Source organism: Mus caroli, unplaced genomic scaffold, assembly GCF_978045245.1.
Source record: "Mus caroli unplaced genomic scaffold, Mus_caroli_1 scaffold_20, whole genome shotgun sequence".
NCBI lineage: Eukaryota > Metazoa > Chordata > Mammalia > Rodentia > Muridae > Mus > Mus caroli.
In genome coordinates, this window is record NW_028227275.1 from 44,525,195 (window position 1) to 44,547,324 (window position 22,130).

At 40.7% G+C, this 22,130-nt stretch overlaps 2 protein-coding genes across 3 annotated transcripts in view; one reads left to right on the forward strand and one right to left on the reverse strand.

Annotated features, from left to right (window-relative positions):
• The window catches only part of Vps13a (vacuolar protein sorting 13 homolog A), a 173,855-nt gene extending 166,975 nt beyond the window's left edge, over positions 1 to 6,880 (forward strand). The window contains exons 69-72 of the mRNA XM_021151796.2: positions 1,708 to 1,793; positions 3,114 to 3,237; positions 3,461 to 3,535; positions 5,693 to 6,880. Coding sequence (XP_021007455.1) covers positions 1,708 to 1,793; positions 3,114 to 3,237; positions 3,461 to 3,535; positions 5,693 to 5,743 — 336 coding nt within the window. The 3' untranslated portion in view covers positions 5,744 to 6,880. The remainder of the gene's footprint in view (positions 1 to 1,707; positions 1,794 to 3,113; positions 3,238 to 3,460; positions 3,536 to 5,692) is intronic.
• Positions 6,881 to 11,398: 4,518 nt separating this feature from the next.
• Gna14 (G protein subunit alpha 14) overlaps positions 11,399 to 22,130 on the reverse strand; it is a 163,997-nt gene continuing 153,265 nt past the window's right edge. For both annotated transcript variants that reach the window (XM_021151829.2, XM_029472487.2), the window contains exons 4-7: positions 19,144 to 19,272; positions 17,349 to 17,478; positions 14,296 to 14,449; positions 11,399 to 13,103 (exon numbers count right to left, since the gene is read on the reverse strand). In XM_021151829.2, the coding sequence (XP_021007488.1) occupies positions 12,913 to 13,103; positions 14,296 to 14,449; positions 17,349 to 17,478; positions 19,144 to 19,272 (604 nt within the window). In that variant the 3' untranslated portion in view covers positions 11,399 to 12,912. The remainder of the gene's footprint in view (positions 13,104 to 14,295; positions 14,450 to 17,348; positions 17,479 to 19,143; positions 19,273 to 22,130) is intronic.

Here is a 22,130-nt window from a genome sequence, read left to right on the forward strand (position 1 = left end):
TGCTTTGAAGGTTATTATTTACTAAAGGGATGTATAGACTTTTGACTTTCATAGTAGTGGTGTAAATTTGTATTCTTGGTTTCAGAATTTGGCCATAAAAGCAAAGAGAAGATGTTTATAAGCTTATTTATTTCAAATGAAAACACATTGACGTGTGCAAAGTTAGAAAGATAACCACTTCTGCTACTGTCAGTTCTCTCCCCAGTCCAGAGAACAAGGGCAGAGGAAGAATGAGGAAAGGAGGGAAAATCCATCAGGGCACGGGGTCCCCAAGATGAGTAACAGTCATCCAAGAAGATCACATGTATTTTCCCTCCCCCCGCCCCCATCAGTAAAAGATGCTCTGCTGCTTGGTGGTGCACATCTGCATCTGCAGCACCAAGCCAGGAGGATTGGGAGTTTGATGTCAGCCTGCAGTACCAAGTCAAACTGGATCTTAGAGCTTTATAGTTTTATCATGAAGGCAGTGCATATTATTTATAAAGCAAGAATAAATTGTCTTTTCCTTACCATTATGAAGGGGGATTTTTTTCCTTCCATTTTGAAATGAGTTACTAGGTTTTTCAGATACACTGCTATCTATAAATAATTTCTAGCCTTCCTTTTTAAAATTTGATGCTGTTTTCTCTTAGCTTAATGCATTTATCTATTCTACCTAAGTTTTTATATTTACTTACATAACTTATAAACTATCTGATAATCCCTAGCAATCTCTCCTCAATCTGTGTCTGTGTCCCCTTTTCATTTGGTGTTTAACTTCCCTACATATTGAAGAAGAGAATGAAGATATTTTCTATAATATTAAAATCTCAGAGTTAAACTCTTGCATGTCAGCTACTTGTAGACCTCACCCAGCTTCCTGGCATTTGGTTTCTTTCCTTTGTCAGTAAAGAGGACACTCTTCTTAGTCTTTGGTACCAAGATGTTTAGGAAGTTACCGATTTTTTCTAAACTAAAGAATGGTTTTTAATTTAATGTAGCTTCATGGGACCCAATCTTTTACACTGTTCTTTTATAACCCCTTGAGATTTCTGCATGGCTCCTCAATTCTTAATATGCATCTTTTTTAGTATTTTTAGCTAAAAATACATTGCTTGCCTTTAAAACATTAGTCTACCCTAATTTATATTTTAAAAAGCCAAGGTACTTGAATTCTAAACAAATGATGTTGAAACAAATAATAGCTATATTGTATATCCTGGAGCAAAGGATTGTTAGCAGGCAATATTATAGTATTTTAACAGTCTTGAACATGAATTGTTGGTAGGGTTTAGGTTTGTCTAGAAACTCTGCTTCATATTTTTTAAACCGGTTCTTAGACTGGTGAAGAAAATCATATGTGGAAAAACAGATGGGCCACCTGTCTTTTTACTAGTAATTTCTACATTTAAATATATGTACTTAAATGTTCCTGTATAAATGTAGTACGAGGTACTGTAATACCTATTGGATTGAGTTTGAACCTGTAAACTAACATCTTCTAAAAGGCTACTACTTAAATATTTCCATTGGGTATTTGTTTAATCTCAAATAAAGGAGTTTGATAAACACCTTTACAAAGGAAAGAAGTAGTAACTTATGCACATTTAATTCAGTTTTTGGTGTATTTACTATATTATGTTAATGATTTGCTTCCTTAATAAGCCTTAAGAATTTTTTTTTGAGAATCATAAAATGGAATATTTTAGTTTTCTTATTTTTTTATAGGTCATGGAAAATGGAAGATTTGCAAAATACAAGTATTTTACCCATGTCATGATCAATAAAACAGATATGTTCATGATAACAAGACGGTAACTTCTTTTCCTTCTCTAATATAATTGATATGAGTGGCAGGTGCTTGTGTTTATCAGTTCCATATAGCCAGATTGCATTCAACTCTGGTCCTATGTTCATGGTCTGCTCTGTGTGTGCTGGCAGATGAATACAGTCATACATAAACAGAATTAGAAGGTAGTTTACACTTACCTCAGCCACTTCACGGGGTACAGAAGTTTTGTATAACTGACCAAACAGGTAGACTTTATCCTCTAGTACTAACTACTGCATTTATTCTAGACGGTACCAGTAGTCTTCATCAGAATGTATACTTTTTTTCTCATTACTGGCTCTACCAATGGGAATAGAATTATGAACAGCTATGACATCTTTCAGAAGGGCTATAGACCAGAGGACCACAGGGTGGTTTCAGCATCTAAGACTGATGTATATAACTGAGATGGAAGAGCCTGACTGGCTTCTTTCTCAGCCATGGTCTGTTTCCTAAGTAAGTCTCTGAAAGTGTATGCTATCAACTTAAAATTGATGTCTCAACTTTAAAGAACAACTGCAGGAGACTGTCCTGTGAGGGAAGTGTTAAGTAGAATCATAGATGAAATGCATGTTTCTAATTTCTCCTCCAAAGTAGAACAAGAAATGATTGAAATGTTAGATATTTTTTTAAAATTCTCTCTGATTTTTGATAGTGATGGGCTTGATTTCCTCTGGAAAACTCCAAGGATTTTCAGTATGTTGACTCTTTAGGCAGGCATTTTACCATTAAGCATAATAAATTAAGCATACACAAGCCATAAATTAAATTAATATTGTTTGTAGAGATGTAGAAATGTCTCAGCAGTTAAAGACAACAGTTGAACCATTGCAGAGGATGCAGGTTTGGTCCTTAGCACCTATATCAGTGCTACACAGTCACCTGTAACTCCAGTTCCAGCATGGTCCAATGGCCTCTTCAGACCTCTGCACACGTATACATACATACACTCAGGCCTACACACATAAAAGTTTTCTGAAAAATAAGCTTTTAGTTTGATTTACAGTTTGTCTAGGTGAATATTCCATGTGTGCTTGCAAAATTATAAAAATAAAAATGAAGCCAGGCGTGGTGGCACACGCCTTTAATCCCAGCACTCGGGAGGCAGAGGCAGGTGGATTTCTGAGTTCGATGCCAGCCTGGTCTACAAAGTGAGCTCCAGGACAGCCGGGGCTATACAGGGGCTATACAGAGAAACCCTGTCTCAAAAAAAACAAAAAACAAAAAAAAAATGAAAATCTTACACATTTTTGACTTAGGTTCATCAATTCTCAAAGTGAATTATCTCTTCCCCTTCCCTTAGTGGCGTGTTGTTCGTAACAAAGGGAACATTTGGACAGCTTACATGTGAGTGGCAATACACTTTTGATGAATTCACCAAAGAGCCATTCATTGTCCATGGGAGAAGACTGCGCATTGAAGCCAAGGTATGTATGTAGAATGGACTTTTTTGTATACTTATGTGTTCTAAAACAGTGCATCGATTTTGTCTCTTTGATCTGTCTTTTTTGAATGCTGCTTTGTGGTGGAATAGCTTTCCTTTACATTGTAAGCATCTGTAAACAAGAAAAGGCATTTCTCCACTGTGTTTCTACAAGGGTTTTCTTTTAAATAAAGTTATGAATTCTGTTCTATGAATTCTGTTTCTAGGAACGGGTGAAGTCTGTATTCCATGCCAAAGAATTTGGAAAAATAATTAACTTTAAGACTCCAGAAGATGCTAGGGTAAATATAATTCATCTTTTATTTAAGCTACATAGAAGCATCTCACTTTGAAGCCATGTAAGTGAATTATTTTTTCACAGCAGGTGAATTTTGTTTAGGGTTTTTGTTTTTAATAGCCTTGGTACATATAACTAAATGGTATCCTTCAAACACTTGCCAGTACATTCAGCACTTCTTAGGCTTTTCAAATCAAATTGCTCCTCTTTAGTTTTTGGGGTTTTGTTTGGGGGTTGTTTGTTTGTTTGTAAGACTGGCCTCGCTGAATAGTCTAGGATATTGTAGATCCCACAGTTCTGCTTTAGCCTCTGAAGAGCTGGAGTCACAGGTTTCAGCAGGTTCTTTTAAATGGTTACTTCAGTTTTTACAAGTCAGCAAACACTAAGAATCATTTTGTTCAAATGTTAATCTGTCCATTCCCCCACATTGTTAATTTCATGACTGCACAGTTACAGTGATGTACAGAAAAAGTAAGAAACCAGTAGTTATCCCAGGCAGTGAGGCCTGGCCTGTAGTCAGAAAAGCTAGATTTCAGGATTTCCTCTCTCGCTTGCTACAACAGCTGAGGGAAGTCGTTAACCTCAGTTCCCTTGAAATGGGAATGGTCTACACTGAAAAGTACTATGATCCTTTGGTGATCCTGACAGTTAGAAGAAAGCCTATGAACTGATGTCACATTAATTGTAATGTAGACACAGCTCGGCACAGGATTGTAATGTGTGAGGGAACTCACTTGAAGGGCACCAGGCCTTCCACCTCATCAGTGTGCCCAGAATCAGAACAAAGACTGACCTCCTGGCTTCTTGCATCTCCATTGAGTATGATTATCTGCCAGTTCACTTGTCACTTCTAGACCCTAATTGTTCTCCTCCTTGTACCCATTAGCACATGCTGTGCAATTTCTATCAAGATGTTGTGATTAAAGGCAATATTGGCATGGTAATCCTAGGAAGTGGGAATGAATTACCAAGAAACAGGAATAAGACACTGAAGCATTAATACACATGTGACCTTGTACAAGAGGACAGAGTATGCTTACTTTATTAATGATTCCATTTCATTCATTTTTATTGAGCTATATTTTATGGATTTGTGTATGTGTATGACTCACTCTTGGTAAGGTACGTACATCTAGGCTTTTTTTCTATCTTCTTGATTACCATTTTTTGGCACACAGCTATTCATAATAACCTCTAATGAACTTTGTTTCTCTGGTATCATTATGTAATGTCATTTCTATTTCTGACTCTTTATTCTAGACAAGACTTTGTTTAATGTGTTTATCTTTTCAAAGAACAAGTACTTCATTGATTTTTTTTTCTCCCTTCATTTATTCTGTTTTGATTCTTTCCCTCAAATCTGGAGTTTGGTTTGTTCTTCTTTGTTAAAATACAGTGCTAAGTGGTTAAATATGTTCTAAGAGATGCAGTCATTTCTTATAAATTACATATTAGAGTTGGGTTTGGGGTTGTATGGGGTCCTAGTCCAGTCAGTCACACTGTTCTTTTAGTTGAAGTTTTTATGTTCTACGTAATTATTCATAGATGTGGTCTTAATGTAGCCCATGTGGGACTTGAGTTTCTGCTGAGTGCTAAGTTTGTCATGGCCATGCCTGTTCTAGCCTTGGTTCTGTTCTCCAGCATGTGGGATCTCGCTTAATGTTCTGCTACTAAGCTAGAGCCGTGGTCATTATCATCAGCCCTACCATAGCTCCACCGTACCATTGGCCAGGAGTTAGCCTTGGCTCTTCACCAGTTTTGCTGTGACATGGCTGGGGTTCACGTGTGAGACCGTGCTTAACCGCCTCTCTTGCCGCCGCTGTGTGAGGACTTCTTTCCATGCTGAGTTGCTTGAAGTTGAGGCACAGGGTACTGTGGGCAACTCTTGTATTTCTTCTCCAGTGTCTTTCTGTTTCCTTACTTAACAAGCAAGGGTCTGGTCTGACCTGATTTCCTTGTCTCTAGTGAGAACAGTTCCATGGACCTTAGAGAAATATTAGAGACTATGAGCTGTGTCCATGCTCTCTTCTACAGTATGTAGATTAACTATTGGTTATCAGTTTATGTCTAAACTTTATGATGGCGTTGAGATTTCTTTATATTTTGTTTCATTGCAAATTCACTGAGAATTAGTAAGTGTTGCTCTACTTCCCCCCAACAGTGGATCCTCACAAAGCTGGAGGAAGCAAGAGAACCGTCCCCGAGACTGTGAAGAGGGCGGGCACGCTGTGCAGAGACATGGAAATCCCTTACTACAAAGTCCTGTGGAGAAGAGGAGTCATTTCAGGGATCCTGTGGGCTTACATGCTTTTTAAAGAGACAGAATCAATCGGAGAAACAGCTCTGTGATTAAAGTGCAGATGGTCCTTTCAGTTTCCTAATCTGAATCATGCATCCGGTTATGATTCTTAATATTTTATCAAAAGAACTGTTTACCCCAGTATCTCCTCAGCAGTGCTAGAGAGGTCGTTCCCAGTCTAATGAAGGGAATGTGCTCTTCCCAGTTAACAGTACAGCCTTCCCTCGTGCGCATGGAGAATGAGCACACTAAGCACTGCCCCAGGAGTGACAAGACTTGGGCAGTTTCTGCAGAATCATGAAGTTCTTTTTACAAATAAATATTTTGGTATTTTCCTTATTTTTTTAAACAAATCATTTGGATTTTATGAACATGCATAGTATAACTGTGAAAAACAATCTTTTTTAAGATTGGACATAATACCCCTTGGGCCATAAACTAAAGAAAGGCTTTACAAACTGAATATCATACCCCTAAAATAAAGACCCTTCCAGATCCTTTTAGCCTTAGAAATGCTTCCTCAGGAGAACTCCATGGATTTACCCAGTTTGGTTTTTTAATAGACAGTTGTTTTCAAAGTAAAAATGTAAGCCTTAATAATGTTTACCTTCTGTTCACTGGTAACAGGAATTTTAAAAATGCAAAAAAGATAAACTCCAACATCTTAGCTATAATGAATTATGCTCTAGAATGAAGAGCCCTTTCTTGAGTTACAGTGCAAATCCTAAAATCTAACCAGTTACCTACCCTGTTGCTTGAGGTTAAGGTTGTTATCCAGGCGAGGAAAAATACTTGTTTAAACAGGCTTGTCACTACAACAATTCTGAGCCCTGCCATAATAGAAAACTAAGGCTGCAGGCTTCTCCCCTTTGGTTTTTGTCCAAGCACTTTGCTCTTTACTGTTGACGGACTGTTTAAAGTTAAACAGGATGTACTGGATGTCCAGTTGTGAACTGTAAACAGAATGTCTTAATCGGTTATTGAATAACACACAGTGTTTAATGTATATTGCATGTGTTACCAACTTGTCATAAACTGGTGTTGAAAGTCTGTTTGGTCAATGGATATTTAATCCGCAGGCTTGCCAAGCCCTTGCTTTGCTGTAAAAGCTGAAGTGAATAGCATTGCCAGACTGTAAGTTGCTGCCCAATCCTGCCTGCTATTGTTTCTATGTCATTGCCAAGAAAATAGTGCTATTGGTAGCATCCCCCAGAATGCTTTCCCTGCTAAACATAAATTGGATCAAAAGATGACAAATCTCTATAGTTGTATATCCCGAAGATGACCTTTCTTCAAGGTAAGGTACACATTTTCTCTATGGCTGAGCCCCTCCACGTTTGCAGATTAAATCTGTGAAGATCGGTATTATCTCCTCACCTGGAATGTTGCTTTCCTTGCATCCCAGTCACTGCCGAGAGCTAAATTCCTTATTGATTACTTCTTTCATGAGCTCAGAAAAAGTAGATCCATAACTCCCCTGGTATGCCATGGTAAAACCCAAAAGTAATAGCACAGCAATTCTGTACCTTCTGCCACAGCAGCACGGGCTTTATTACTCTACACACACATAGCTTATGTGCCTAGCCTCCTCGTTCCTATATCAATGAAACCCAAGACATAGCTCTCATTCTTTATGAATCCTATACCCACCACTCTCTCAGACTATGCAGATTGTTTTAGATCATCTGTCTAAACAGTAAAAACTAGGAACACTAGCCATTCAATGAGGCATTAGCTTAACTAAGTCTTATCATTTACAGTTACATGTTTGATTCAGTAGTCTTTTTCAGAATCCAGCATGTTTTTAAAAAAAATCATCCTGGAATCACAGTGTTCAGGCTTGTTGTGGGGGGTGGGGAGGAGAGAGAGTGTGTGTGTGTGTGTGTGTGTGTATGACATACACACACGTGAGCATTCTCTAGCATCTGATATCTTGGAGTTTTCCATGGTCTCTATCATGATTGTCTCCTTTTCTTCTGATATATGCAGTAGCAGTAGAATCCCAGTGAGTCACTATGCTAGTATCTTATCTCTTAGAAGCATCCCACAAGGTGGTGTCCCATGCCTTCCTGATTTTAAAAATCAAAATACTCAGCACTGAATGTCCTGTAGTTTGTTCTTGCCATGTTGTTTGATTCTTCACCATGTGCCAATTGCTCCCTTGCACAGGCCTCTGCATTAATAACTGAGACAAAAGCACAGAAAGCATAAGCCATATGTGTTTATAGAATAGGGGCCTAGAGTGGTCAGATCTGCCTGTGCTGCAGGCCTTTGCTTTGGGGGCTTTTCTGTGTGTTTGATGTAGTTGAAATCCTCAATGGCAGTGTTTTTCAAGTTATAGATCTTAACCAGTGGGTCATGAAGTCAGTTTAATAGCTAAAGACAACCATATTTCAAAATTGGAATGTAAAGAAGTACATGAACAAGAGAACACATAAGAACAAATACTCTTTGTTTACAATTTAAAGTGGAATATACCACTTTGTACTGTTAGATTTCTTTAAACAACAACAAAAAAAAAAGATTAAAAAGAATAAATAGCCCGAAAGACTAGGGAGGGCATCGTGGGCCATCTGGTAACTGTTGGAGCTGTGCTCTCCATCCTGGGAATAGGATGGCTTGAGTTGGTAAGGAAGAGCAGATTTGGAGCAAGCAGTAATCTTTAGGGTGGAAAGTCAAGAGAACTCTTATTCTAGTATCTGAAGTGTTTTTACCTCCGTTTCCTCATAGATCAGTAGGATCAGATAAGGCATAGAAAATGAATTCTGCAGATGACACCTAAAAAGTCCACAGGCTGTGGTCATCTTACTCCCATTTGCCTTCTGTCTGACTCATCATGCAGGTAGGAAAAAAAAAAAAAATCCTGAAAATGGGTAGCTAGCTATGTAGGAGACATTATTGTAGAACCAGTGCACTCACTTGCTGAGGGTGCCATATACATATCAGTACCCTTTAACTAGATTACTGCATGTCCTCATTTTCACAAGACCCAGATAGGAAAGACTTGCATTTCTTACACCAGATTGAATATGACCTCATCAGTCTGGTTTCCTTTGGTGCTCCACAGAACCATGTATCACTCCTCCCTCTAGAAAGGAGCCCTTCACACTGCCTGAGCATTTACCTTTATACTTCATTGTTAATGCTAACCAACTGTGTTCTTTATGATCTGTTCTATGTAGCATGGAGATGTGAGCACTAGTCCCACTAGCATGGCTTCCCCACTGACCCAGGAGGTGCTGCCTTCTAAATTTGAAGGGGCTGCATCTTACACAGAAACCCCATGGATGCTTGTTCGATTGGAACCTCTTCTACTTTATTGCCTTTCTTGTAAAATAACTTACCTCATGTCATTTAACGTATTTTTATGTTAACGTTTTGGGCTCTTGATTTTTTTTTTCTTTTTTAAGCATTATAGCATTCTTTAAATAAGGAAAATTCAGGTTACCCAAAGCTTGACACATAGGAAATCTAACTTCAGATTTTATAGGTCAATAAGAGTATTTTTTCAAAATTGAGTTATTTATACAAATATAAATTTGAGTTGTAGTTTAACACTGACTGTGATATATATCAAGTTGCCTTGATTTAGAATCTCTGTCACTGAACATATTTGTGTGATATCAGTGTTTCCTTCTAGTAACTTTGTGACAAAGCTGTTAAAGTAAAAATGTCTAGTGGTTAGAAGGGTTGCCTAAAGCAGAGCATGATGCAGGCCTCAGTGTTTCTTGTGATGTCCTCATACCGCTGTTGATTAATTGACTATCCAAAAATCGCCGGTATTTGGGCAGAAAAACATTTCAAAACCAATATTACTATCATTTATAATAGAATGTTCTAAGTGTCGATGCTAGTACACTTATGCCCACCAGTAATTATAGATTATATTTGGGACTTATTAGAACACTGTATATAAAGTTTTTTTTACATGGTCACCTCTGTACACAAGTGTATTATAGTTAAGAAAATTGCCAGGGAAGATATACTTTAAAAGTACTTCATAGGTTTGAAATTGTATAGTTCCATTTTTATGAAGTGTCCAGACTAGTGTCTTAATTATTTTCATACTGACTAAGTAGCCTGCCCTTCTTTGGTATGTTTATGATTTGGTGCAAACATGGCCAGTGGTTATTATGGTTTTTAAGCATCTCTTTCTTCACTGTGTCTGTATCCCTTCAGTTTCCTAGTCCTGGTAATCCATGACCTATGACCTATCACGTAGTGGCTGCCTTAGTTTTGTGTATTTTGATATAGTCTTGTTAAATAACACAGGCATTTCTAATGTGGTTCTTATTCTTAAAACTCAGCTTAGTCTCTTTCTTGCTAAAACTTTGTTGAAAATCCCAACTAACACTTGAAACAGTGTTTCTTGAAGGGGTAGATTTGGATTGCATGCTAAGATGACTCTAGTTTAACCACATGTGAGTCTAATAAAGCTTTCTGGTCCATCTGGTTTGGTTGTTATTGAGTAGAACCAGGAGCATTCTCCTTCTCCTGCCTGTCTAAAATCTGAGTATTTAACTAATACTGAGATTCATCACTGTTAGATTAATAACTAAGTTACTCCGAGAGATCAGTGTCCTGACTTCTCAGTTGCCTTCTAGCCAAGCATACTCAGCATTGACTAACGGCTTGATGGAATACATGATGGACTCGGCTACCACCTTCAGGTGGCTAATTTCTTCAGTAGTTGGTACGTATACTTTAAAAGAAGGGCTAAGGGAGTACCGACAGAAATTACTAAGTTATCTCTGACGTGGAGAGTGTGGCCTTGCTGTAACTAGAAAAGGTGTTTGTTGCCAAAATTTGATTTATTCCACAACTGCCTTGCAACGAAAGAAATCATTTTCTTGTATGTGAACCAAAAGCTAAATTGTCAGTAGCTCAGTGCTAGAAAATACTTGAAAACAGGAATCCCACATTGTTTGACCCCTTCGTTCTGATTACATTGGTATGCTGCTTTTTAGTGTAGTGGCAAGTGATAGGGATCAGGAAAGTGAATGCTGGCTGTGCCATTTTCAATGTCTTGAAAAGCTCCTCCTTTGTCTCTGCCTTGATGACTAATGGTTTCAAATAAGATTTAGCATCTATCTGATTGTCCAGTTCTTCTGCCTGGAGTGAAGACCGACTTTTTAAACATAATGCTACTTTGGTTTCACACTTGAAATTGTTCCAACAAATGGACAAGGTGGAGGCCCAGGCACCGGGTTAAGGAATGGCTTCTTAGTTCAGGTCTAGGAATTAAGCCATGTGCTTCTGCAACAGCTGTAGCCAGTCCCAGAATTAACTACGTAATCCCACACTGACCAAAAGCATTGAAGCTGAAAATACATGTAGTCTACTGCCCCTCTAGAACCCCCAGTCCAGCAGTGCACTATGGAGAAGTTAAGGCTTCCCCTCATGATGGTATGGCTGACTGGGAGCTGCAGCTTACAACTGCCCAGCGTCTCGAGAGTACCAGGCCAAAACTCACTAGCTTGAGAAAGGATCGTATTTCAAAGTACAGTTTCTACTGGATGCATGTCACTTTCTCACTGTTGTAAATGCTGAACCATTTTAAGTTGGAGACCTCTGAAGATTGGTGAGAGATGGAGCCATCCGTAAGTACAGACATACTTATGGGTCAGCAGTCCGTGCAAAGCCACCCGAGCCCTTAAGTATGATGAAGTACTCTGCTTCCTGGGAGTCAGGACCTGCACCATTTACTGAGCCAGCCGTGAAAGAGCTCCAGCACACCGTGATGAGTGAAGACTCATCAAAGGGAGGAATCCGAGAAGCTGCAGAACCATTAAAACGGTAACGTTTTTCTTTGAACCAGAACGGTCAGGCACGAGCTCTAAGAAGCACGTCATCCTTGGTGTTCAGGGTAGAACAGTGTATTCTTAGTATCCAGAAAGGCACAGCGCACACAGTTCAAACAGCACATTGGAGATTGCCATCAGAGCTTTGGCAAGGTTTACATAACATCTGTTAACAAGTTCTGCTTTAGCCATTCCATAAGCTATAAGACCTGGCCATACACATTAGGACATACACACATGCAGTATCTAAAGTCTACTTATCATGTCAGAGTTGGTTTTATCAAATTGTGGCAAAATCAATGTTTGAATAATATTAATTTGGATTAGAAAGTTGACATGAAAAGAACTGCTTTTTAAAGAAATCTTTGGTTTGGGATGTACCTCGGTTGGCAGAACATTTGCCTAACATGCACAAAGCCCTGGGTCCCATCCCAAGCATCACATAAACTAATCATGTGACACATACATCCAAGCATTACTAACCTGTAAATATCAATGTGAAATCACACTATTTGAGACCTCTTAATGCTAGGAATTAGCCACAGTGTGAGAACTGCCTTAAATAAGTTGTGTATATGAATACAAGGGAATCAGAAGTCCAATGCCATCATTGGCCACATAGCATGTTTGAGACCAGAAAAGAATACGTGAGGCCCTGTCTCAGAAAAGAAAAAAAATCTTAGCTAAGTATGGACCAGCTAGGCAGGAGGACCAAGGGCCATGCTCAATTACACAGCAAATTTGAGTTGGAAGCCAGCCTGGGCTACTTAAGATCCTGTTTTTAAAATTAAAAAACAAAAAAAAGCATAGAAAGAAGTCTTTGGTTGTTTAGTAAATTGTTACATGAGTCATACTTCAGCATTAAGGGGAAGAAATGTTAAAAATGTTTCTTAAAAGATTTATTTTAAAATTATCAAACCAATGAAGATGTTTAAGTCACCTAAATGAATCTCAGAGGTCTGAAGGCATGATACAAGTCCCTCTGTTGCATGAATTTTTTTGCATGATTTTTAATAGCTGTTGAACACTAGTTTAAAAAAAGGAGAGGAAGAATCACTCAAAAATTATACCTAATCTTTCAACCAAAAGGTGAGAAAAGAGTTAGACAATCAAGAATTAAAGACACTTAAAAGGGTTGCTAAAGTATTTTTCACATTGCACTACCCATCTCTGTCCCTGTGGGCTACGTAATGTCCTTAGGTCCTGGTCCAGATGGTCAGAAGCACTTGTAGATCAGGCAGGAAGAGCTCAGATCACCCTCTGTTTGGGTAGGCCCTCCATTTACACCAAGTTGAACTCCCGTAGGTTTAGCTGTAGGATGGTGTCTTTGACAGCAGCAAACACAAAGCGGATATTCTCGGTGTCTGTAGCACATGTGAAGTGAGAATAGATAACTTTCTCTTTGTCAGGATTCTGATCTTGGTACAGCTTCAGGATAAAGTCCCTGGCCGCTTTGACATCTTGCTTTGGTCCTGGTCATGAGAAGAATAAAGGAAGATACACTCACTATCATGTCCTCTCACAGTCCATTTTTAATGTATTTTTGTTCTTATCTGGGATCAAAATCTAACCAATATAACTTACCTTATATCTAAGGAAAGTTTACCTGGAGCAATTAACATTTCATTTTGAATCCATGAAATTGTGTGTGTGTGTACACACGCACATGCATATGATCTTGTTACTCTCAAGAATGTCATGCATCTCTATAAACAGATAGACAGGGTCTTTCATTGGCCTACAGCTCACCAACTAGGCTCAACTAGGCGGGCAGCAAATCCCAGGGATCTGCTGTCTCCCTGTCCCAGCTCTGTGATTACAAGTCCTCACAATATGCCTGGCTTTTTTATGTGGCTTTTGGTGTTTTTACCAAGCCATTCCCTAGCCCAATATTTGGTCTTTTTGCTCTGGTGTATCTAATAATTTTACTGTGAAGTGGTTTGTCTAAAAATAGTGGCCTAATGGCCTAGTTTTGTTTCTAACACTTTTGAAGTGATACATACTAATTTGTACAGGCAGCTTTGGGCTGGGGGGCCAGGGGTGTGTTGCAAAATCTGGTATTGTGAGGTTGATCTTAAAGCTTAACAGTCCTAAACTATGCTACCATTAAATACCAGAGTATCTAATCAAAGGAAAAGGGGGTACACTGAAATATTAACATATAAATATCAATGTCAAGAGTATACTATCTGAGACCTCTTGTTCCAGGAGTGATTAGGAAGAGTGAGAACTCCTGCCTTGAGCAAGCTTCATGCGTGCAAGACTTCAACACACTCCCTGTGTCTAAGATGATGCCACCCTGTAACCCCACAAAGCAGCAGGTCTGCTGACTAAAGAGCCAACTCTGCTCCGAAGAGTCACCAGGGGGACAGAAAGGGCCTGGCACACAAATGGAAGGCTGTGGTGCAGGAAGGCCACAAGGTCTTTGCTGGGTGAGGTGCCTGAGGTGGGGCCAGTCAGCCTAGTGTGTTGGCATGTGTGTTCAGGCCCTTGCATGGCAGATGCTGAGGCGAAACCATGAACACAGCAGTGAGAACTGTAATTTGAATTGGCAAGTGAGAGCCTGTCTGGGAGGCCCCAGAATGCCATGCTGAAGACTGATCCTGGGGAGGACGTCTGTAAGGTCAGTGTGTGAAAGCACCATTCCCCGAAGGAGTAACTTACCTGTGTACTCTGGGAAGTAGCTAATTAGATGAGAGTACATGATTTTCTCTTCCAAAAGATCCTTCTTATTTAAGAACAGAATCACAGAGGAGTTCAGAAACCAGGGGTAGGTGATGATGGTTTTAAACAGGGCTTTGCTCTCCTCCATACGGTTCTAGTGAGAAACAGGTTACGGTAAGCCAAGAAGAAAGGCAAGGCTTGGAAAGAGCATGCTAAGTGTGTCCATCAGTCCTCTCTCCCCTGGGGCACTGCTCTTGTGATGGAAAGCACCTCGGTCCCACCAGACTAGCAGACTAGCTTCCTCCCCCCTCCCTCACCTACCTAGTTGACTTTCCTGGTCCGACTCTGGAGCACTCTACTCTCTTGCCCTTTCATGTAACTTTGAGCAGGAAGTTTACTTTGTTTCACAAGGTGTTCATGTTCCTTAATTGTTCTGTGAGATACCAGCTTCAGGTGAAAGTGTGCTTCTAAACAATGCCTCAGGTATATTGTAACACAGGAGGAAGGAAAGGGCTTCCAAGAGGACCACAACCTGGAGCCCTCGGGCATGCTGGACTGGTCAGAAGGGAGCTAACAAGCCAGAGCACCTTAGCTGTGCTAAGATTAGATGAGCAGAGTACTCCAAAACTTTCACTTTCCCAAACCCACAGAGAAGTGAGTCTGGTGACAACTATGCTTACAGACCGTCATTTCAAATAACACCCTTCAAAGAAAATACTAAAAACTCTCAAATTGAGGAGGCAGGGAGCTCGGAAACAAATTGTATTCCCTGACAACTGTGGGCAGCATTTTCTCTGCAGTATTTCTAAGAGGAAAAAAAAGGCAAGATCTTTCCTGTAGAATAGAAAGCATCCTGTAGAACAGCATCAAAGCTCAAGGAATGCTCCAAAGGGTCGAGCCCTGAGTCTACTTCCCTGCAAGGCACAGAGAAGTCCACAAAGTGTTATCAGAGAAAACTCGTCCACTTTTAAAGCTTCTCTCGAGTACAGTATATCCTAACCTCCAAGGGGGAAAAATCTGTATAGCATGTTATTTCCAACTAGAAAGAACAGGCCCAAATATCAGCATTTACATTCTCTCCAAACACCTGTGGTTTTCTGGAGGACAGAATATATTTAATCTTTAAGAATATTGAACTGGGGGGGGGATAAAATATGGAGTGTAATATTAATTAGTTAATTTTTTAAAAAGAATATTGGACTGACCTCATGGTCCCATGAGCAACCAATCCTTTGACTCTTCTGATAAACACCGTAAGTAACTCCCAAGAATCCCTAACTTTTAGCTCTTTTTTGAAGTTCCATTTGAAAGAGCTAGGCAAGGCAGTGGTGGCCCACACCTTTAATCGCAGCACTTGGGAGGCAGAGGCAGGTGGATTTCTGAGTTCAGGGACAGCCTGGTCTACAAAGTGAGTGCCAGGACAGCCAGGGCTACACAGAGAAACCCTGTCTCGAAAAAACCAAAAAAAAAAAAAAAAAAAAAGAGCTAGGCAGTAACCACTGTTACTCTGATGGCACAAGTAAATGCGTTAATTAATATAGTAGCATTCATCAGAGAGAAGCATTCACTGAAGATAAAGTTTGTTCATGGGCCACCACCTGATACCAGGCATTGGTGATTTACACTCACATCCTTGAAACAACAGTCAAGAAATCATGTATTAAGTTCAGAGGGAATGACTACTAGGAGGACATTGGTACTACTATTGGGAAATAACCTCACAAAGTGACTGACATTCCTGGTCACTTTCTGTCCTGCCACCACCTTGCAGCTTTGCAGGAGGCACAGTACCTGCCTGGTCTGGATCAGCCCTGGATGCCCTGTGTGAGACCCTTGCAGGGGGAGTAAGAACAAATGCAATCTCGGGTCGCTCCATTCAGTGGGCAGCTCTGCCCTGACAACTCAGCTAGGAACCCAGTTTGGGAGTGCCATTCTCTGGAGGATAAGGAGTCTGCTCGTGGTATCTGTTAGAAACAGTATTGCTTGTTAGAAACAGGAAGCCTAGCATGATGAAGCCCTGGGTTCAATCCATACAGTGACAAACGGGTCTTATCCCAGCCCTTGGGAGGCAGGCAGTATGAGGCTGGAGGATCCAAAGGTTACTTCTCGCTTTATAGTCAGTTTGAGGCCAGCTTAGAAGACATGAGACCTAGTCTTAGAAGGGATGTGGTTCGGAGAGAGGATTGTTAGACAACATTGTATGTATTAGGGTCTCTGAAGGGAATTGGGAATGAAACTGGCCCCACTGGAATCCAGTAAATATATAGTACAAAATCAAAGTCCAGAAGATTATTTTTTTTCCCAGCAGCCAATGCTGGCTTTGTGTGGCCAGTTGGATTTTAGCTCCCCTGACCCAGTCCCAGCACACTCTGCTTTTTCCTGGTTTCCACCCTTTGTGATACACTACATTTAACCTGGGGGAATGTTGGGAACAGTCCTTGTTCTCAGGCCACAGCTGCTGTCAGTCAACCAAGCCAGCGACTCTGCTATTTGACCCGGACACTCCATTTTCCCCATGGTTCCTTAGGAAATTCTAGTGGGCAACTACACTAGACCCAGTGTTCTGGTCCACCACTCTTGGTATGCAGTAGGTTAAACTGTCTAAATTAGTCACAGAATGATTGTGTCTTCTGTCTCTTTGGGTTTTTTGTTGATTGTTTCTTGTTGGTTTGCTTTGAGTTTCTTGAGACAGGGCCTCACTATGCAGCCTTGGCTGGCCTGGAACTCTCAGAGATCTGCCTGTCTCTGCCTCCCAAGTGCTGGGACTAAAGTGTGTGCCACCAAACCTGGCTGTGAAATCTAATGATAACTATCTCAAAGTGTGTTTTGCTGTTAAGTAGCAGGTGACTGTAGTTACGTTACACAGGATCTGAAGCACTGAGTCTGCAGTGCGCCTGTAGGTTACTTTGGTAAAAGACACCTGAGTGCTGGCAGAGAAGGGTCTATTTTCTCACTAGCTAGCTTCTTGAAACACTGAAGAAATAAAACTCCCTTTCCACAGTTGCCACCCCTGCCCCAGCAGCATACCTCTAAGTTCCCAAACCCCAACATACCTCATTGTCACACTCAGCCAGAACCTGGTCATATTCACTCAGAGCAACCAAGAAAATGATGGAGGTGACACTCTCAAAGCAGTGAATCCATTTCCGTCGTTCAGATCGCTGGCCACCAACATCCACCATCCTGCTCAATAGAGGTAGACAGTCAAAGGTGGGAACACACAACTCTAGGGAAAGGATACAAGCCATTGCACCATTGAGCTAGTGCCCTTTGAGGCTCTCGGTAATTTTTAGAGGGAAGGGGGGCTCTTAAGGTTAGTGTGTTAGAACAGTGCTGCACAGGCAGTGAAGAACATTGGTGGTTTCCAAGCAAAAGACTGAGATGGAGCCTGCCTGAAGATGCTGGATAAGAAGCTGCTGTAGCACCCCTAGCACAAATCACCAACGTCCACTTAGGCTTAACTCCAGCCACCCACATAGAGTCATAGGACATGAAAGAGACAAAGGCAAGCCATCTTTCTGGTACCTCTGCTTTCTTCAGGTAGGTCCTATATGTAAATGTATAATTTGTACTGTGCTTTTTATAACTCTGTGTGTGTGTGTGTGTGTGTGTGTGTGTGTGTGTGTGTGTGTCATGCACATGAGTACAGATGCCCTGGAGGCCAAAAGAAGTTATTGGACTTCTTGGAGCTAGAGTTCCAGGTAGCTGAGCCACTCAATGTGGGTGCTGGGAACTGAACTTTCTTAGCCACTGAGCCACCCCTCTAGCTTCCCTCCATCCTGGTCTTGCTTTCACAGTTCATCTCAGTTATCCCCAGATCCTTTCAGTTAGCTGGCTCCCACTCCTTCCCATCTACATGTGCTCTCTGCTCAGTATGAAGATCCAAAGACGGTACCTGTGTCCAGGAGATATTTCAGGGACTCGGCACAGGGATTGCTGACATAAAGCCCTAAGCACTATAATGAATCCAGTGGTACCCTGTCTAAAGGAATAGCTGCCATGTCACTGAGGTCTGCTGCTACTGCACAAGATGCAGGCTCACTATTACCGGGTCTATGGATACTTTAGAGAAAACTAGTAGGTTTTAGGTAAAATACTTATTCTTAAGTGTTAGTGCAAATATTTTGTTCTAACACCGTGGCAGACTCTATAGGTCAAAGCACATAAACTGCCAGGTCACACCCACCACCCCTACACCCCACCTCATCCATACACCAATTTCTGAAGACCCCAAACTAGTTTGGTTAGACAGTCCACAGGCTCATTGCTGTGCATACATATTCACTGAGGAATACAGGCATACACAAAATAATTTTTTAAGTGCTTTAATTTTTTCAGTGCTTTTTAAGTGCCCTGTATTTTTATTTATATTTCCTATACAAAGTTCAGGAAATATTAGTTCCTCATGAGTGTTGTTATATAAATAGAAATATTACATATGTATATATATATACATGTATATATATATATATATATATATATATATACATGCATACACACACACAAGTACTCCATATATTATAAACTTTTAATATACGCCTTTATATTGGTTTTTCTTTCAGGATAAATCTCAGACAAGGTAACAAGGGAAAGAAAAATCCTATTCAACATTAGGGAAAGGACATCAGTAGATTGTATGGTCACAGGAGTGCTCATCTACGTGACTACACATAAGAAGGCTTCTTCCCGGTAAGAAGAGGCCAGAAGTCCCTCTGTTGTGGAGTGTGATATCCCAGAAGGCTATCCTAACCTAAGAGGGGCTTAGGAACTGAACATCTAAGACTCACCTCCGAACTCGCCCCCTGAACAACAAATCCTTAAAGGACGCTGTCTTGGAGACAGACTTACCGGAAGATGATGTTTTCCAGGTCAAATGGATATTCTATGATGCCAGTGGTGGGCACTCGAACACGAAGCACATCCTGTTGTGTTGGCACGAAAGAGGGCATGGCGATACGCTCAATGTCCGTCAGGTAACTGTGACATTAAAGAGTCAAGATGCCGAGGCTCCATTTTGAGAAGGGAAAATACCCTGCCTTGCTCAGGGGAAGTCCTCCCTGACCACAGGGTCCCCACAAGAAATGGATGCAGCAGTGACATTCGGAGGTTACTATGCCAGGCCTCTATCCTCCCAAGATGGTTCTAAAGGGACCAGGAGTCAGAAGCACATCTGTGAGTCCAGTTCTCAGTGCATCGTCTATGAGAAAAGCAGCAGCCTAGAGACCCTGTTCACTGTAGGCTTTGAACTAAGAGCAGCTTATATGAAAATATGCAGATGACCAACTGGCCATGGGAAAAGTCCCTCAAAGGAAAATAACATTTTCCTTTTAAGCACACTATGAGTGAGACCTCTAAAACAATCAAAATTTGTCTGATGTTATTTGGAACTATGTATTAAAAGTTCTGACTTTAAAATATATCAATTTTTTAAGTGAAATAAAAGAATGCCTTTAAAAAAAAAACCTTCAGGCTGGGACAGGTGGGATGCTTAGCTTTGAATTTTGTGTGTGTGTGTGTGTGTGTGTGTGTGTGTGTGTGTGTGTGTGTGTGTGGTTTTTCGAGACAGGGTTTCTCTGTGTAGCCCTGGCTGTACTAGAACTCACTTTGTAGACCAGGCTGGCCTTGAACTCAGAAATCCGCCTGCCTCTGCCTCCCGAGTGCTGGGATTAAAGGCGTGCACCACCATGCCCAGCGATGCTTAGCTTTGAAATGGTAGTGTAGATTAGACTTCTCGGAAGCCTCGTAGTCTCACACAGGGCAGCTGAACTGCCGTGGGTTAACATGCAGCTCGACATGGTTTCTGAAGTTGCTTCTATCTGCTGTTTTGTAGTCACTGAGAGGGTAGTTAAGAGGTTTAATCATAAAATGCTACATTGCTTTGATGAGAATGTTTACAACTTCTTCAGGCTGCCTTTCTCTAGTCTTCCAAGAAGGGTCATTTTGCTTTTTTAGATTTACTTTTTTGTTTTGTTTTGTTTTGTTTTTTCGAGACAGGGTTTCTCTGTGTAGTCCTGGCTCTCTTGGAACTCACTCTGTAGACCAGGCTGGCCTCGAACTCAGAAATCTGCCTGCCTCTGCTCCCAAGTGCTAGGATAAAATGATCCATCTTTGAAATTATTTTTGTGTTCTTAATAGCCACCAAGCCTGGCTATTAAGTCCTGACCTCGGCTACTTAAGATGCAAAGTAAAACCTACCGCATTGCATTGCATTGCACTCCGAATGTGAACAATGGAAGGAACTTGCCTGTTAGCCTGCTGCTGTGACTTGTAAACTGAAATGCTGAAGACACTCTGTTCTCTTTACTAGGGTTTCCGCTGACTGAGCACAGGAGGTGAGTGGACAGTCTTAGTTCAGAATGATCTGATTGTGTAGATTTACAGTGTGTGTACTGCTGGCTAAGTGTGAGAGCATCTGCACCTCTGTGCACATCCCATAGGCTCCCCTTATTACTGAACTCTTAAAACTGGCATTGGGACATTACAACAATATTTTGCGCCAATTTTATAAACCTTTACAGTACAATATTTATTACTTTTCTGAGGCAGACCAAAGATATATTTCTCAAGGTTCTGCGGCCATCAGCAGCAGCATTTCATGGAGGATTTTTTTATACATTTGTAATAGATAGCAATGAAACAGATTGCAGGGCTTTTTGTTGTTGTTGTTGCTATTGTTGTTGTTACCATTATTATTTTTTAATTGGAAACCATGTACCAAGTTTCTGGTCAAGATTGTGTAGGAGAAGTTAAACATAATTGCATTCTATTAATCAATACGAGTGTCTTTCTTATGCATATAGTTACCTTGAAAATAAAGTTCTAAGAACTAAAAAAACAAAAACAAAAACAAAACCCTTCAGACAGGCTGTGAAGCCCGGGTGTCAGAGTGCTTGCCTGGTATGCACACAACCCGGGTAATTCCTCAGCACCTTCTACAACAGATGTGGTGGCGAATGTCTGCAATCCCAGAACTCAGGAGGAAAGTTAGGAGGACCACAAGTTCAGTTTATGCTGAACTACGTGGAGAGTTCAAGGCCAGCCTAGGCTCCAGACTGTGTCTTCAAAAGTTGTTTAATCACTCAAGTCCTTACAAAAGACCTCACTAGCAATGGAGTGGGTGGCTCTGCTGCTCTCTGTAGCACAACCTAGCTGTCCCAACCTAGAGATTGAAAATGCTGGGCCTGCTCCCCAGCTTATTATTTTACTGCATTCAGTCTTCTCCCTTTATCCAATGTTCCACTTCACGCTTTCAAATACCCATGGCCATTTATGACCCAAAAGTAGGAAATGTGAAAATAATGCCAGAAATAAATGATCCATCTTTGAAATTATTTTTGTGTTCTGCAAAGCTAAGGACAAGAATTCATAAGTTTTCAGTCTAGTGCCATTCTGAGTAGTAAGAGAACATCTGTGGCTGTTCCGAGAGGGGAAACACACTTTTTCTAGTGTAGCCACACTGTGTACACTGCCCACCTGCCAGTCACTCACTAGCTGTCGCAGCTCTCACACTGTGCCATGGGGTCACACTGCCAATAACGAGTAGCTCTAATCTTAACTACCTTAGTTTTAGCCTGTGTACATCTCTTACTGTTACATTTATAAGTTCATTTTATCATGCTTATGTATGTAAAGAACAAATACAGAATGCAGTATCATTTGTGATTTGGGGCATCTGCTAGGGACTCTGGAAAGTGGTCCAAAATTAGGTTAAGTGGGAGGTAAGGAAGACACACTACAGCGATTGATTGATTGAACTAGCAGACTACATTGTCTGAGATTAGAGGTCACTAACTGGTTGCCACATAGCCCTTAGCCCACTATCTGGTACACTCATT